The 12,792-nt window shown below is 48.6% G+C and overlaps 1 protein-coding gene across 4 annotated transcripts in view; it reads right to left on the reverse strand.

Annotated features, from left to right (window-relative positions):
- The window catches only part of ASTN1 (astrotactin 1), a 306,757-nt gene that overhangs the window by 86,268 nt on the left and 207,697 nt on the right, over positions 1 to 12,792 (reverse strand). For all 4 annotated transcript variants that reach the window (XM_043568660.1, XM_043568658.1, XM_043568659.1 and 1 more), the window contains 2 exons: positions 7,689 to 7,826; positions 7,030 to 7,180 (listed from right to left, as the gene is read on the reverse strand). In XM_043568660.1, coding sequence (XP_043424595.1) covers positions 7,030 to 7,180; positions 7,689 to 7,826 — 289 coding nt within the window. The remainder of the gene's footprint in view (positions 1 to 7,029; positions 7,181 to 7,688; positions 7,827 to 12,792) is intronic.

The following is a 12,792-nucleotide window of genomic DNA, read 5'->3' on the forward strand; positions in this document are numbered from 1 at the left end:
CTGACACTAATTCTGCAATTTCCCAAACAAATGGCCCCTCGGTGGGCCCACCAGGCTACCAGGCTGGCCCATCCCCTTCCTCCCCATGAAGCCAGCTGGAGTGCTGGAAGGTGAGGGCATTCAAAGCCACTTCCAAGGGCTGCCCCACGCGGTGCAGACCCAGATGTTCCAGATGATGGTAAACAAGCAAATGAGGCAGCTGAGGATGGCACCCCATGTTTTGTTAGCACCCCCACCCATCCACCTCCTTGGCCATCCAGCTGTTAGGGCAGATGTGCCACCAGAAGGGAGCTGGCTTCACCACTGTGAGGCTGCCCCGCATGGATGTGGAAGTTCGATTGGAATTAAATGGGCTGCCCTGCTTGCTAGGAGTCCTTTTTCTTTTTTCCCTTCTGTGAAGCTTAAGAAAAGCCATCAAAGTAGAGACAAAGCCAGTCCTCCTGTCGTTCCCACGTGTGGTTTCAACCCTTGCATCGTCGAGCTCATCAGCCAGGACTCCCACCTTCCCAACCACCCGCTTTTTTTTCCACCTGCTTTTTTCCATTAAGCGTGATTTCTGACGAAGACTTCACCAAAGGAAACCCAAGCAGGCTTTGTTCCAGAATTCCAAAGCCTGGCATATCCACAGCTTGCCTGGCCCTGATGTCTGGATGCCCACTGCTGTGCCAAGTTGGACCACCTGATATTTACAGTCTCTCGGGAGATCTGGAGAGAAGATGGTTAGCTGCCTTGTCCCAGTTGCATTGTTTCTGTTGTTCTTATAAGCAAAGCGAGAATAACAATAACAGCCATCGGGAGTTAAGCAATTCCGTGTGCAGGACAATCAATATATATTATCTTCAATCGCAACAACACAGACTTTTTCTCACCTCACTTTACAGATGAGCAAACTTAAGACTCAGAAAGATTAAGTAGTACCTTGTTTCAGGTCACAGAGGTGGAAAATGGCAGAACCAGATTTTGGAACTAGATCTATTTGACCTCAAAGCTCAAGTCTGTCTCTTCTACTCTGCTGTGCTGCTTCTCAGGTGTGAGAAAACGTGGACTCATTGGAATCCCTAATGAAATAAAGTCAATTCAATACATCAACAGGTAAAGCAATCTGGTAGACTTGTTGTTTGTTTGATTGTTTTGAGCAACTCCCAGAGTACATTCTGGGATCAATTATGGATTTGTAGGTTTATCCTAATATTCTTTTCATTTCTATTTCTCTCTGTGTCTCTCACTCACCCTTCTCCTTCACACACACACACACACACACACACACATACATTATGGGTACAAATATTTATAAGGCAAAAACACTCAAAACGTCCAGAGGGATGACCCTGAAGGCAAGACAAGTTCCTCAATCACTGAAAAAGATGCAATTATCTTCACTGCACTGTAACTCACTTGGTCTGCAGTTCAGGGAAAAATATTCTTGAAAGATTTCCAGGAAAAAAAGGCCGAAACCGAAAATACAGTTTTCTTCTCAACCCTGGTGGAACCAGAACACCCATTCTCCAACAGGCCCGACCAATCAAGTTTCCCACGGTTGACGTTTGTTTTTGTTTTTGCCCACATGTTCCTTGTACTGTTGTGGTCACATTCTAGACTCCTCAAAATCTGAATCTCAATACAAAAAAACTACTGGCTCCAAACCATGCCTTCTTCTTAGAAGTATTTGCAGCCACAGCCCAGTTGTCAGGAGAGAAATCTTGCCTCCAGGAGGAGTTGGTATTTTCTCTTGGCAAGTGTTGGCCATTCTCACCTCCTGGCTTGTGCACAAACTCTCCACTTACTCCTTAAAAGAGCACTGGTTGCTCAGGATGGAGCCCCAAAGTCATGTATTAACTCCTCTCATATTAGGTTACATTTAGCAGTCCCAGAGCCTTTAGAAACGAGGGCCTTAAAAAGAAAACTCCGTTTATTATGGCAACAACCCTCCCCCATCAAGAAGGTCTAATAAATGAGCTCATATTTTAGCGACCCCTCAACTACACAAGGTTAATCATCTTTCATGAGATGCTCATGGCTTCTTGACTTATTACTGGTCTAAGGCATCATTTGCTAATGAGATTAAAATGATCCCCCCCCCCCAATTCAACTTCTTTTCTTCACTGTCTCTTCCCTCTTTTTTCTCCCAATGATTTTTGGTTGATTAATTAGTTAGGAGTCTAGTCAAATCTCACTAGGCCCGAGACATACACCCTTCTGTTCCAGATTACGAGGCAGATGCTGTTAGCCGATGACTAGGAGTGATGGACACGTGAGCATGTTCGGGGCCCCTGGGAGAAGAGGAACACTTTCCCGCAGGTGAACCTGCCTTGCCTTACCTGGATGATTCATAAGATATCCAACCATAATGTCTACTCCAAACAAGCTCCCCTTGACTACATGGCGATCTTCCTTTTACAAATAATGATTTCCCTGACTTTTCGATGGACTTTGACATGCCAACCCAACCCGTGCAGGACTTCTCCCAAGGGGAAAGTTTGGTGGAATGAAATTTATGTTTCAGCTTCCTGCCCCCATTTCTCTGAAAGCCTCTGAGGCATAGGCTTCTGCTTACTGTCCTACGGAGAGAAAGAGATATGGTCATCTGTAATGGTCTCTGCACATCTGTGCTCCAGCAGAGGTGAAATGACACATTTGGTGGGAAACCACTGTGGGCAGCATGTGGACAGAAGGGCGGCAGGGTCACTGGGTAATTCAAAGCTCATTAGAGCATAATGCTCTGGCAGGCAAGGTCATGTGTTCATTACACGGGAATGCGGGACAGCTGACCCCTTGCCTTCCAAGGCCACGGTCTGCTCACCTAAGTGCACACGGATAGTGCACAAAGCAGAGGCATTTTTTGGCCACTTTCAGGAAGAGTGTGGAGATGAGGAAGGGGCAGTAGAGCATGGGCTCTCTGTTATTTTAGAGCACTGGAAATAATTTTCAAACCTTCTAAGCATTTTAACTTAAAACTCAACAGGTAGGCTGGACGAGAAGAAGGATGGCCTGGCTCAAGCTGGGAATGGGGACCAGCATCCTGCCCACCAAGTCTGCCCCAATCCCACTGCCATCTCCCACCTGTGGCCCCCAAGGGTGTCAGCAATATAAACTCTGGAGTCTGTGAACACGTCCCCTTACATGACAGAAGGCGCTTTGCAGGTCAAGTTGAGAGGGGGAGATTATCCTGGATTATCCAGGTAGACCCAACGTCATCACAGGAGCCCTTAAAAGCGGATGAGAGAAGCCGAAGATCAGAGAGCAGGTGCTACAGAAGAATGGCCAGAAAAAATGCAACGTAGCTGGCTTTAAAGATACAAGAAGGGGACCAGGAACCAAAACCCGAGCGCAGACGCTAAAAGCTAGAAAAGCCAAGGCAATGGATTCTCCCCTGGAGCCTCCAGAAAAGAATGCAGCCCTGCAGATACCTGATTTTAGCCCCATGAGACTCCTGTTGCATTCTCACCTAGAGAGCTGTAAGATAATAGATGAGTACTGTTTTAAGCCACTAAACCCGTGGTCCTTTGTTACAGCAACAATAGGACACTAATACAGTCACTTCGCAGGACCTTAGGGAACTTCACAGGACACAGAGCCCCCCGCTCTGGTGCTTTCCAGGGAGGCATTACAGCTCCCACCTCGGCACAGTAAGGACAACGGGTAGAAGTAAGACCCAAGTTATCAGCAGCGGGTGGCTGACCTCTGCTCCGGGAACCTTCCCAAAGATTCAACAATCCCCGCTTTGGGAGAATGTTCTGGTTGGGAACTGAGAGACCGTGGCTTCCACAGGTCTGTGCCTTTCACGGGCATTTATTTCCTGTCCTCAGAGACAACATAAACAATAGGGCAATTAACTGGGTAGCAATTAACCCTGTGGGAGTCCATGCGTAACCGAGAAACGTGTCCTGCCTTCCTAGAAAGAATGAAGATTGAGCAGCCCATGTGCACCAGCCCCACCTGTCTCGCTTGCAGCCAATCGGGAAAATACACAGGTGCCTCCTCTTGTCCCACATCCCTGTCCCTTTCCCAGGTTCTTTCAGGGCCAGGGTGTTCGGAGTTCCTCACCTCTTTCTCCTTCCACAAAAACATACCTCTCCTGAGAAGGCTTTCGGTTGGGCACCCAGAGTACTGAATGTCAGGGTTGACGTGGAGAGGAGAACGGCAGCCCAGTTCACCCAGACGGCGCTCCAGTGCCGCCCAAAGGCCCCTGGCCCTGGCCCACACCTCCAGATGACTCTGGAAGGCTCTGCTATCAACATCAGAGCTCTCGCACAGTGCTGACGTCTGGCTCAGCTCACCGTAAGTCTCAGCCGGATCACAAGGGTCGAGACGCGGTACATCGGCCCTCACCCTCCAGTCCTCCTGTCTCAGGGATCACGTGCGTGATGGCCAAGGAAAAACAGTCCGTTGGGTGGCCTGCCAGTCACCCGGCCCCTCCTCCCCCCAACAGCCACGTGGACCAGTGACTTCAAAGTATTATGCTAATCCCAAGCACTGGTATAATTGCGTGACTTTCTGCCGCGGCTCCAACTCTAAAACGCAGCGCGGCCTTATTGCAAATGCATATTCATCAGAACTATTCCTGCTAGCTTCGTCTCACAGATTACAGTGTTAAAAGTACAAAAATACACCAGCAAGGCTACGTGCCAAGTAAAAGGGGCTAGGATCACCAACAGAAGGCACTTGACAGGCAACCGTTCGGGGCTCAGGAAAGGGGCAGAGAGGTGGAGAGCATATCATGTGTAAGTGTACGAAGGTGTGAGCGCGCTCTGATTCAGCTGGGACCGCCCGGGGTCGGGGGGAAGGTATTTGTGCACGTGCACACAGTGTTTGAGGACTCACGAGGGACCCGAGAGAGTGGCAAGGAACGAAAGGTTGAAATCTGAATGAAGAAATGCAGGTTGAACGGTAGGGGAAAAGGTGGCTCGGCTGGGAGCTCCATCAGACAGTGAAGTTGTCTCCCAAGGGACCCAGTTGGGAAGCTCATTGCTTAAGACGTCTGAAAGCGGACCAGCCAAAGGGAGGGGAGCCCTGTGGGACACCAACTTACCCCCCCCCCCCACCCAGCTGCCTCTGGAAGACAGAACCCGCAGAGCGCTTCTCTTTGTCCTTGCCCGGTGGTCCTCTGTTTTGCTTTCCCTTCCTTTGATGGACCGGCCAGGTCTCCGCCTATCTGCCCCTCAGCCCTCTCCCTTTTCTTTTCTTCCCTTTCTTTCCCTCCTCAGATGAATTGGGCTCCTGTCAGCTGCTGCCTGATCTGTGAAAGTCCTGGGAGGCCTTAGGGCTGAGAGAGTCCCACCCTGGATCCCAGGCACATATCCGTCTTTGATGGAGCACAGCTCCCGGAACCAAGCAGGTGCTCAGAGACAGGGAAGGGGTGTGTGAAAGAGGGATTCGGCCCAGCCTCCTCACAGCTTGCCCCTGCTCTGGGTCCCTTTCCTGAAACACAGCTGTCAGATTGGGAAGCAAGACGAGGCACCGTATTCTCCCTCAGCAGAAGGCTCCTGGCCCTGCCCCAGAAACACAGCAGAACTATGTGTCTCAACAAACCATCTCTCCCTCTCCTTTATGCCCACTTTACATCTGGCTTTCCTGTCTGTCTTCCTTCTTTGTCCTCTCCTCTCTGTGAGGATTGCATCATTCTGCCCTTAAAAGAAAGGAGGGCTGGTAACAGAAAACAGTGCTGCTGGGCATGAAAATGCCAATATGAAGGCTCGGGCAGCTGATGGCTTCATCCGCTCCTGCCTCCATTTACCTGCATGGTTCAGTCACTCTTTATCCACAGTGCAGGAGCTATCTTAGTCCACTCTCGACCAAATGGCCTATTTAGGTCCTGGCATCACATATTTACATGTAGCCAAAGTCTCCATAGCCGATAACAAAGCAGAAAACCACCTTCGGTGAACTAGAGTTCACTGCTATGGTGGCAAAGGGGACACATTTTTGCTTTTCCCTACCGTACCTGGCGCAACTTACTTCTTTCATCATTCTGGTCTTAGGTAGGTTTCTCCTAAAATCTCCTATTATAGCCAATGTGATCTGACCCTAGACAAAGTAGAATTTCCTATTATGGTCAATACAGTCTATTTGCTATTAGAGTCAATGTCATAGTGTTAAGCAGCTAATTAATTCTCAAATTGTTTGGGGGTAGCCCTCACCAGTTAGATTGTAAGACTAGAAACAAAGAATCCTGCTATGTGATCCATGAAATTTCACTAGGATAGTTATAGTGCACACAGTAGGTGCTCTATAAATTCTTCTTGATTGACTAGTGATTAGCTTCTCATCTCTGTCAAGGAAAAATTCATAATTTAGACTAGACAGTGGTTGACAACTAGGGAGGGATCATTTTGACCTTCTCTCTTTTTTAAAAGTACTTTTTAAAGTTTATGTATTTTGAGATAGAGAGACAGAGAGCGAGTGAGCAGGGGAGGGGCAGAGGGAGATGGAGAGAGAGTCCCCAACAGGCTCCGCGCTGTCAGCCTGGAACCCGACGGGCGTCTCGAACTCACGAACTGTGAGATCATGCCCCGAGCAGAAATGAAGAGTCAAATGCTTAAACGACTGAGTTGCCCGGGTCCCCCAACCTTCTCTTTCTTCTTTTTTATTTTAAAAAATTTTTTTTCAACGTCTATTTATTTTTGGGACAGAGAGAGACAGAGCATGAACGGGGGAGGGGCAGAGAGAGAGGGAGACACAGAGTCGGAAACAGGCTCCAGGCTCTGAGCCATCAGCCCGGAGCCTGACGCGGGGCTCGAACTCACGGACCGCGAGATCGTGACCTGGCTGAAGTCGGACGCTTAACCGACTGCGCCACCCAGGCGCCCCTCTTTCTTCTTTTTTAAAGATTTTATTTTTAAGTAATCTCTACACCCAACGTGGAACTCAAACTCAAGAGCCCGAGATTAAGAGTCACACGTTCCGCCTACTGGGCCAGCCAGGCGCCTGGTCTTTCATTCACAGTGTATTGGCGTCCGTATATCTGCATTATGTGTTATCCTGGGCGTCCCCCAACCCACTGGAATCACAAGCCTGATGGGGCAGACGTACCACACAACCAGTGGAGTCCAGCTTGCGGTCTGAGATGCAGCGGAAGTTCTTGCTGCAGCCCCCGTTATCCTTGCTGCAGTCGCGCACTGGCCCAAAGGAATCTAAGAGCACCTCCAGGCTGTCAAAGGAGGACGAGGTCATCAGCTCCTCTCTGTGGGGAGACACGGGGGAGGGCGAGGAGTCAAGGCAACTCTGGGTACAACAAGTAGCATCACCTTCCAAGTTCCTCTCTGGTCACCCTCAGCACGTCTCACTCTCACGAAAATTAAAGATCAGCCACATTCTGAGCCTTGAACTAACAAATTATGGACATTCTCCATATCTGGGAAATGAGCCAAGGCTGTAATGCCTGGTCAAAGAAGGAGGTCTAAACTTGGGCAAGGAAATTAACATTTTATTGCCTGTCAGTCCTTAGGGGATGTGGGAAGTGCTTACAAACTCTAATTTTATGTCCTCTCCCAGAGCATGAGCCTTGGGGTGTGCAATATTGACCCAGATAGAGTAGATCCTGGCACCGTGTACAGGGAATCTGAAGGCAGCCTGCCAACTTCTCCTTTCAGCTCGTCGTGACTCCCTTCCTAGCTCCTGGCACGGGCAGGTAGTTCCTCACTCAGCGCGCCAAGCCAAATGTGGCCCCATCACCCTGGGCCCGGACTCACCTGACCTCCACAGCGTCCTCCATCACTGTCATGTCTGTCTTACACTTTGCCGAAGGGTTGATGGCCAGTTCAGCCGGTGGGATCACAAAACTCTTGCTGAGGGGCAACCACATGCCCTCCCCAAGGGTGTAGGTGAATCTGCAGGGACACCCAACACCAGGGGGTTACAGCTGGGGAGTAACCACCCCACCAGGGGACCTGGCCTTTGGCTGTCAGGGGCTTCCTTCTCGGCCCTCGCCGCCTCTTCAGGAAAGGGAGCTGGCCGCCATGCCATGGATAAGATGACGGGAGTCCCAGAGAGGCAGAGAGGCCTACGCCTGTGCACATGTCCAGCCAGTTGGGGGAACGGATTATGGCGCCCACTCACCAGCTGTTTGAAGTGGTTTTTATCAAGCCCTAAGAAATCGAATTCCAGTTTCCTTCAGATGTAAAGCTGGGCTTCCTCAACCCTATGTCAGATATAATTGGAAGCATTTTAATTGAAGAGACAGGCTGGCCTCCCACCGTCCCCAGCCCTCAGATGGCACACCCACAGTGGTAGCGACGGCTTCTCTTCTTGTGCCTCAAGGAAGCCTCCAAGGGAAAGGAAGACGGAAGCTCCCTCTTTTCAGGTTGTGTGGTGCACACAGAAATGAGGGAAGGCAGCAGCCCAAGGGAGAAGAGAAGAAGGAGAACGGGGCAAGCCTGGATGTGTTCGCCACACTCCTACCCACATCCTCAGCTAATGGCAGTAACCCTCCGGAGACAGAGGAGTTTTTTGTTTTTTGTTTTTTGTTTTTTTTTTTAAATTCTTATAACAAGGGCTGAAAGGAATAGAAGAATCAATCAGCATTTCAAGGGAGAGCTTAAGAAAACCGTGAAAGATTATTTGTTTATTTATTCATTCATTTTATTTCAAAGGCATTCAAATACCCTGTGTTCACAGTCAAAAATAGTCTATGGGATAAAAGCCAGTGTGGGTGGGATATCACAAGGCTGTGGCAGTCTGGCGGCCCCTTCCAACTTAATGTGGAGGGAGGAGCAATTGAAGAATGCATACAATTAAACAGAACCCAGCCCTGGCTTGATCAGCACGCTGGTCACAGAGCACCGCTTCAGAATCCTGCTCATCCGTCTCCCTTAACCCACATGCTCCCTTCTCCACTCCCTGGGGTTGCTTGAGATGATGCTAGGAAACCAGACGGATGGCTTGCGATCTTTTATGAGAAATGCAGTCCTCTGGAACGCTGGCCGCGGAGAATGCCCACTGACCCAGGCTCGCGTGATTTTCACCCACTCCCTAACGGACAGGCAGCCCGGGGTGCTAGAGCAGCTGACAGAAGAGAAGGCGGGTGCCCAGGGGAAAGGCAACACCCTGAGCAAGTGGGATGGGGCTGGGTCTGTGCAGGGATGCAGGGAGGGGTCTGCACCAGGTGAGGGAGGCCAGTTCGTAGGGGACAGAAGAAGACACTTGCCACTTCATTCTTCTGTGAAGCAGCTGGCAAAATGGAAGGCATGCCAGCCCCTTCTCTCTCTCTCTCTCTCTCTCTCTCTCTCTCTCTCTCTCTCTGTCTCTCTGTCTCTCTCTCTCTCATCTGGCAAGATTAAGGAGCCGATCAGGGCAAATGATTGCCCCTAAGTGCCCGGAATTTGAGATTCAGAGACGGAGTGGGTTCGAAGGCGACAATATGCAAGGTGTTGCACGGACATGGCATTTCAGAATGGACATTCTTGAGGGTAATATTACAACAGGCAGGCGGGGGTGAGGACACCACTAATATTATAAGTAAGCTATTGTTGCAGCGAGAACATACACAAGTGTGAATGGTACCAGGGAGGAAGCAGTTTATTTGTTGATTTGGACACAGAGGTGAATTTTTGTTTTCTATTTTGGTTATAAAATTACAAGTTTGCACTGATGCAGAGCAACAAATCTGGGACCTGTAGCTTATAATTTATGAAACAGATTTTCGGAAACAGTTGGCAGTTCTAGCATATTTCTGACGGTTAATTTTTCTTTTGGAAGAGAGAGTTCCACGTCCCTCTGTCTCAGTGTTCCCCTCCTCCTCTGCATTCAGCAACAATTCAGAGGGAAAAGCAAGCCACCTCTTTCCCCAGCTGAAACTGTTCAACAGCACCCTGGACCCACAGAGCAAAGTTTACGTCGCCAACAGTGTCATTCTCACCCCCTTCTTCAGCTGCTTCTTTCCCCAACCCCCGCCTCACATTTTGTGCTTCTACCCTGCAATCGGACTGTCGTCTCTAAAGTCGCCTTAATTTCCTCACCTCTTCGCTTTGCTCTTAAGAATCCTTTCCGAATTTGCTTCCCTTTCTTTGCTGGATTCCAGCCATGTTAAGACTAAGTTAAAATCCCCACCCCTTCCAGAAGGCCCTCCAGGATCTTCACGCTCAACCTCAGGCTGAAACAAAGGACACTCGTCTGTGCACACACACACGGTCCCTGGCTGCCCTCAGAGATGGTGACTCATGGCCACCTTCTCACGTCTATCACCACGCAGAAGAACGTGCTCTCTTGCGTGGCAGGGGAGGTTTCTTTGCCATCTTTGTATCCGCACTGTCCACCACCAAGTTTTGGCCCAAGGAGGTCACTCCATAAGTATTTGCTGACTGTTCAATAATGAGATTCAGTTATGTTCCCTAGTTTGCATAGGCTCCGGGATGGATATAATCTCCACTGTCAAACTTAAGGGAGAAGTGATGGCAAAGATCATCCTTTACTTAGAGCAGGATGCGGGTCAACCTCTGGGTCTGAATGGATTTAGAGGTCAAGATGGATCTGGGTTTCATATTGTGAGGAACCTCCAAAGGGCACAGTAGTTTCTGAGACATAACACTGTACCACATTAACAAGAAAAACAGTGTAATCTTCGATGTCTGGTAGGGCCGAGGTGAAACCCTGTAAGAGGAAGTAAAGTCAGATGTGGCTGAGACTAACCTCAGTTGAGAACTCTCAACACAGCAGGTGCTCTGTATGCAGCTCCATTTACCCTCAATACAGTCTTCTCAGATTGGCCATTTGGCTACACTTTACTAATTTGTCAACTAACATATTAAGGAGTTTAGCAACCTCCCCAAGGTCACCTCTCCATAAGTGGGAAAGACAGGGGTCGGTCTGATACTCAAGTATGGCTCACAGCAGCTTTCCAGCCCATACTGGCTCATGCCTATGAAATTCTAAAGTTTTCTTTTCTCTGCAAAATTTACTGAGTAACTCCAAAAACCAAATATAGAACAAACTGTCAGAGAAAAAGCTGTGTCCTGAAATCTCATCTGTCCCTCATTCATGTAGATTTGGCAGGAATGACTTCAGAAAGCCACCAAAGAGAAATTGGGAGAGCATCTGGAATGCTTTCCCAAGTTGGGCCTTCTCTTGTGACAGCTGGTGGTGACCACCACAGTTGATGGCTCAGCTGTAGGCTGAGTCCTGCACACGACACTGTTGAACTAGCACTTGAAACTTCTGTTCAGAAGCGAACCCTTGCCAGAGAGCACTGGGCATGATAAGCCTGTACTCTCACTGTGGCTTGGCATGAAACAGAATGTGGGGAAACTGACGGTTAGCTCTTGGCATCTTCACTCTTCCCGAGGTCCGGCCATTCCGGGATGAGATGTTGTTCCCAGTGACACAGGTACACATTTGGAAGGAGGGTGTCTGAGAGAGAAATCTGGTCTGCGCCAATCCCTGCCACCAGAGGGTCTAGTGAAATGGCATGATCCTCACCATAATGGAAAGAATGTCTCTGGGACCACACTGGGTTTGCAGAGGAGACTCGGTTCAGCTTCCTTGGACCCTTTGAGTCTAGCTTGGGCCCTTCCCAGATTCTTTGGGATTGCAGATTACCAAGGTTAGGTTGGGTAACAAGGTCTTTATTAATCTGGTTTCAAGCCCTTCGGAAAAACCTGAAATGATCAGCTACAGACATTTATTGGAGATTTACTGTGTTCAAAATCATATATTAGATAGTAAATATTTAAAGCCATGTAGGGTATTACCCCTTCCCTCAAGAAGACAATCATTTCATTGGAATAAACAGGCAACTAAAAAAAAACATGAGATGAAATAATTGACAAATAAATATTACAGTCAGTATGTTATAGATGTTTGGAGGGGGGGAAAGTCTTTGTGGATTTCGAGAAGCTTGAGAGCAATGTTTCTCAATCCTGGGTAGAGATCAGAAGAATCATGGTGATTTTAAAAAACTTGTGGCCTGATCCCATGCCCCTGAACTTTTCAATTAATGGGTTTGTGCCAGGGAGGATCACTGGCCATTTTTGAAGCATGCTGGGATTCTCCTGGAAGATCGGGGTTGGAGAACAATTCTTGGATGACATTGTAAATTTCTTGAAGCCATGGGCTATGTCAATCATATTTGTTTGGTCATATCTACAGCATCTAAACTGGTGCCTTGCAGTGGTAGGTGCTCAGTAGATATTGGGCTTAACTAAGATTTGACCCAGACCATGAAAACGGATAATGTTTATATTAGAAGAAGAATACATATTCTTGCTAGAGGGAAGAGGATGAGCAGAAGTGTAGAGCGGGAAGTGTTCAAGTTACCGGGGACGGTGGATCAGGTAGGGAATAGATTTGACTAAGAACAGAAGGTTCCGGGGAGCCTGGGGGGGGGGGGCTCAGTCGCTTAAGTGTCTGACTCTTGGTTTCGGCTCTGGTCATGATCTCACGGTTCGTGAGCTCCGGCCCCACAATGAGCTCTGCTCTGACAGTGCAGAGCCTGCTTGGAATTCTCTCTCTCTCCTTCTCTCTGTGCCCCTCCTGCTCTCTCTCTACTAAAAAAAAGAAAAAAGAATGGAAGTTTTCATAGGAGAAGGGCAACTTATAAAACAGCCTTGTACATTGGCATTCAAATGTGGAACGATTCAAATGTCAGAAATGTGCAGTGGCTTGGAATTCATCGGGATACTAAATCATGGGTGAACAGAATGGCAAGTAAACAGTCCTTAGCTTCTTGAAGAGATTACAGTCACTGACCAGGTCATAGAATTTTCCACAGTAGCCATTGGCGGGTGGTTTACTCCGACCCCAGGGTGGTTTTGATGAAAGTTCTTAATACCTAAAATAGGTAAATCATGACCCATTGCTTTT

The sequence above is a fragment of the Prionailurus bengalensis genome, chromosome E4 (genome assembly GCF_016509475.1).
Source record: "Prionailurus bengalensis isolate Pbe53 chromosome E4, Fcat_Pben_1.1_paternal_pri, whole genome shotgun sequence".
Lineage (NCBI taxonomy): Eukaryota > Metazoa > Chordata > Mammalia > Carnivora > Felidae > Prionailurus > Prionailurus bengalensis.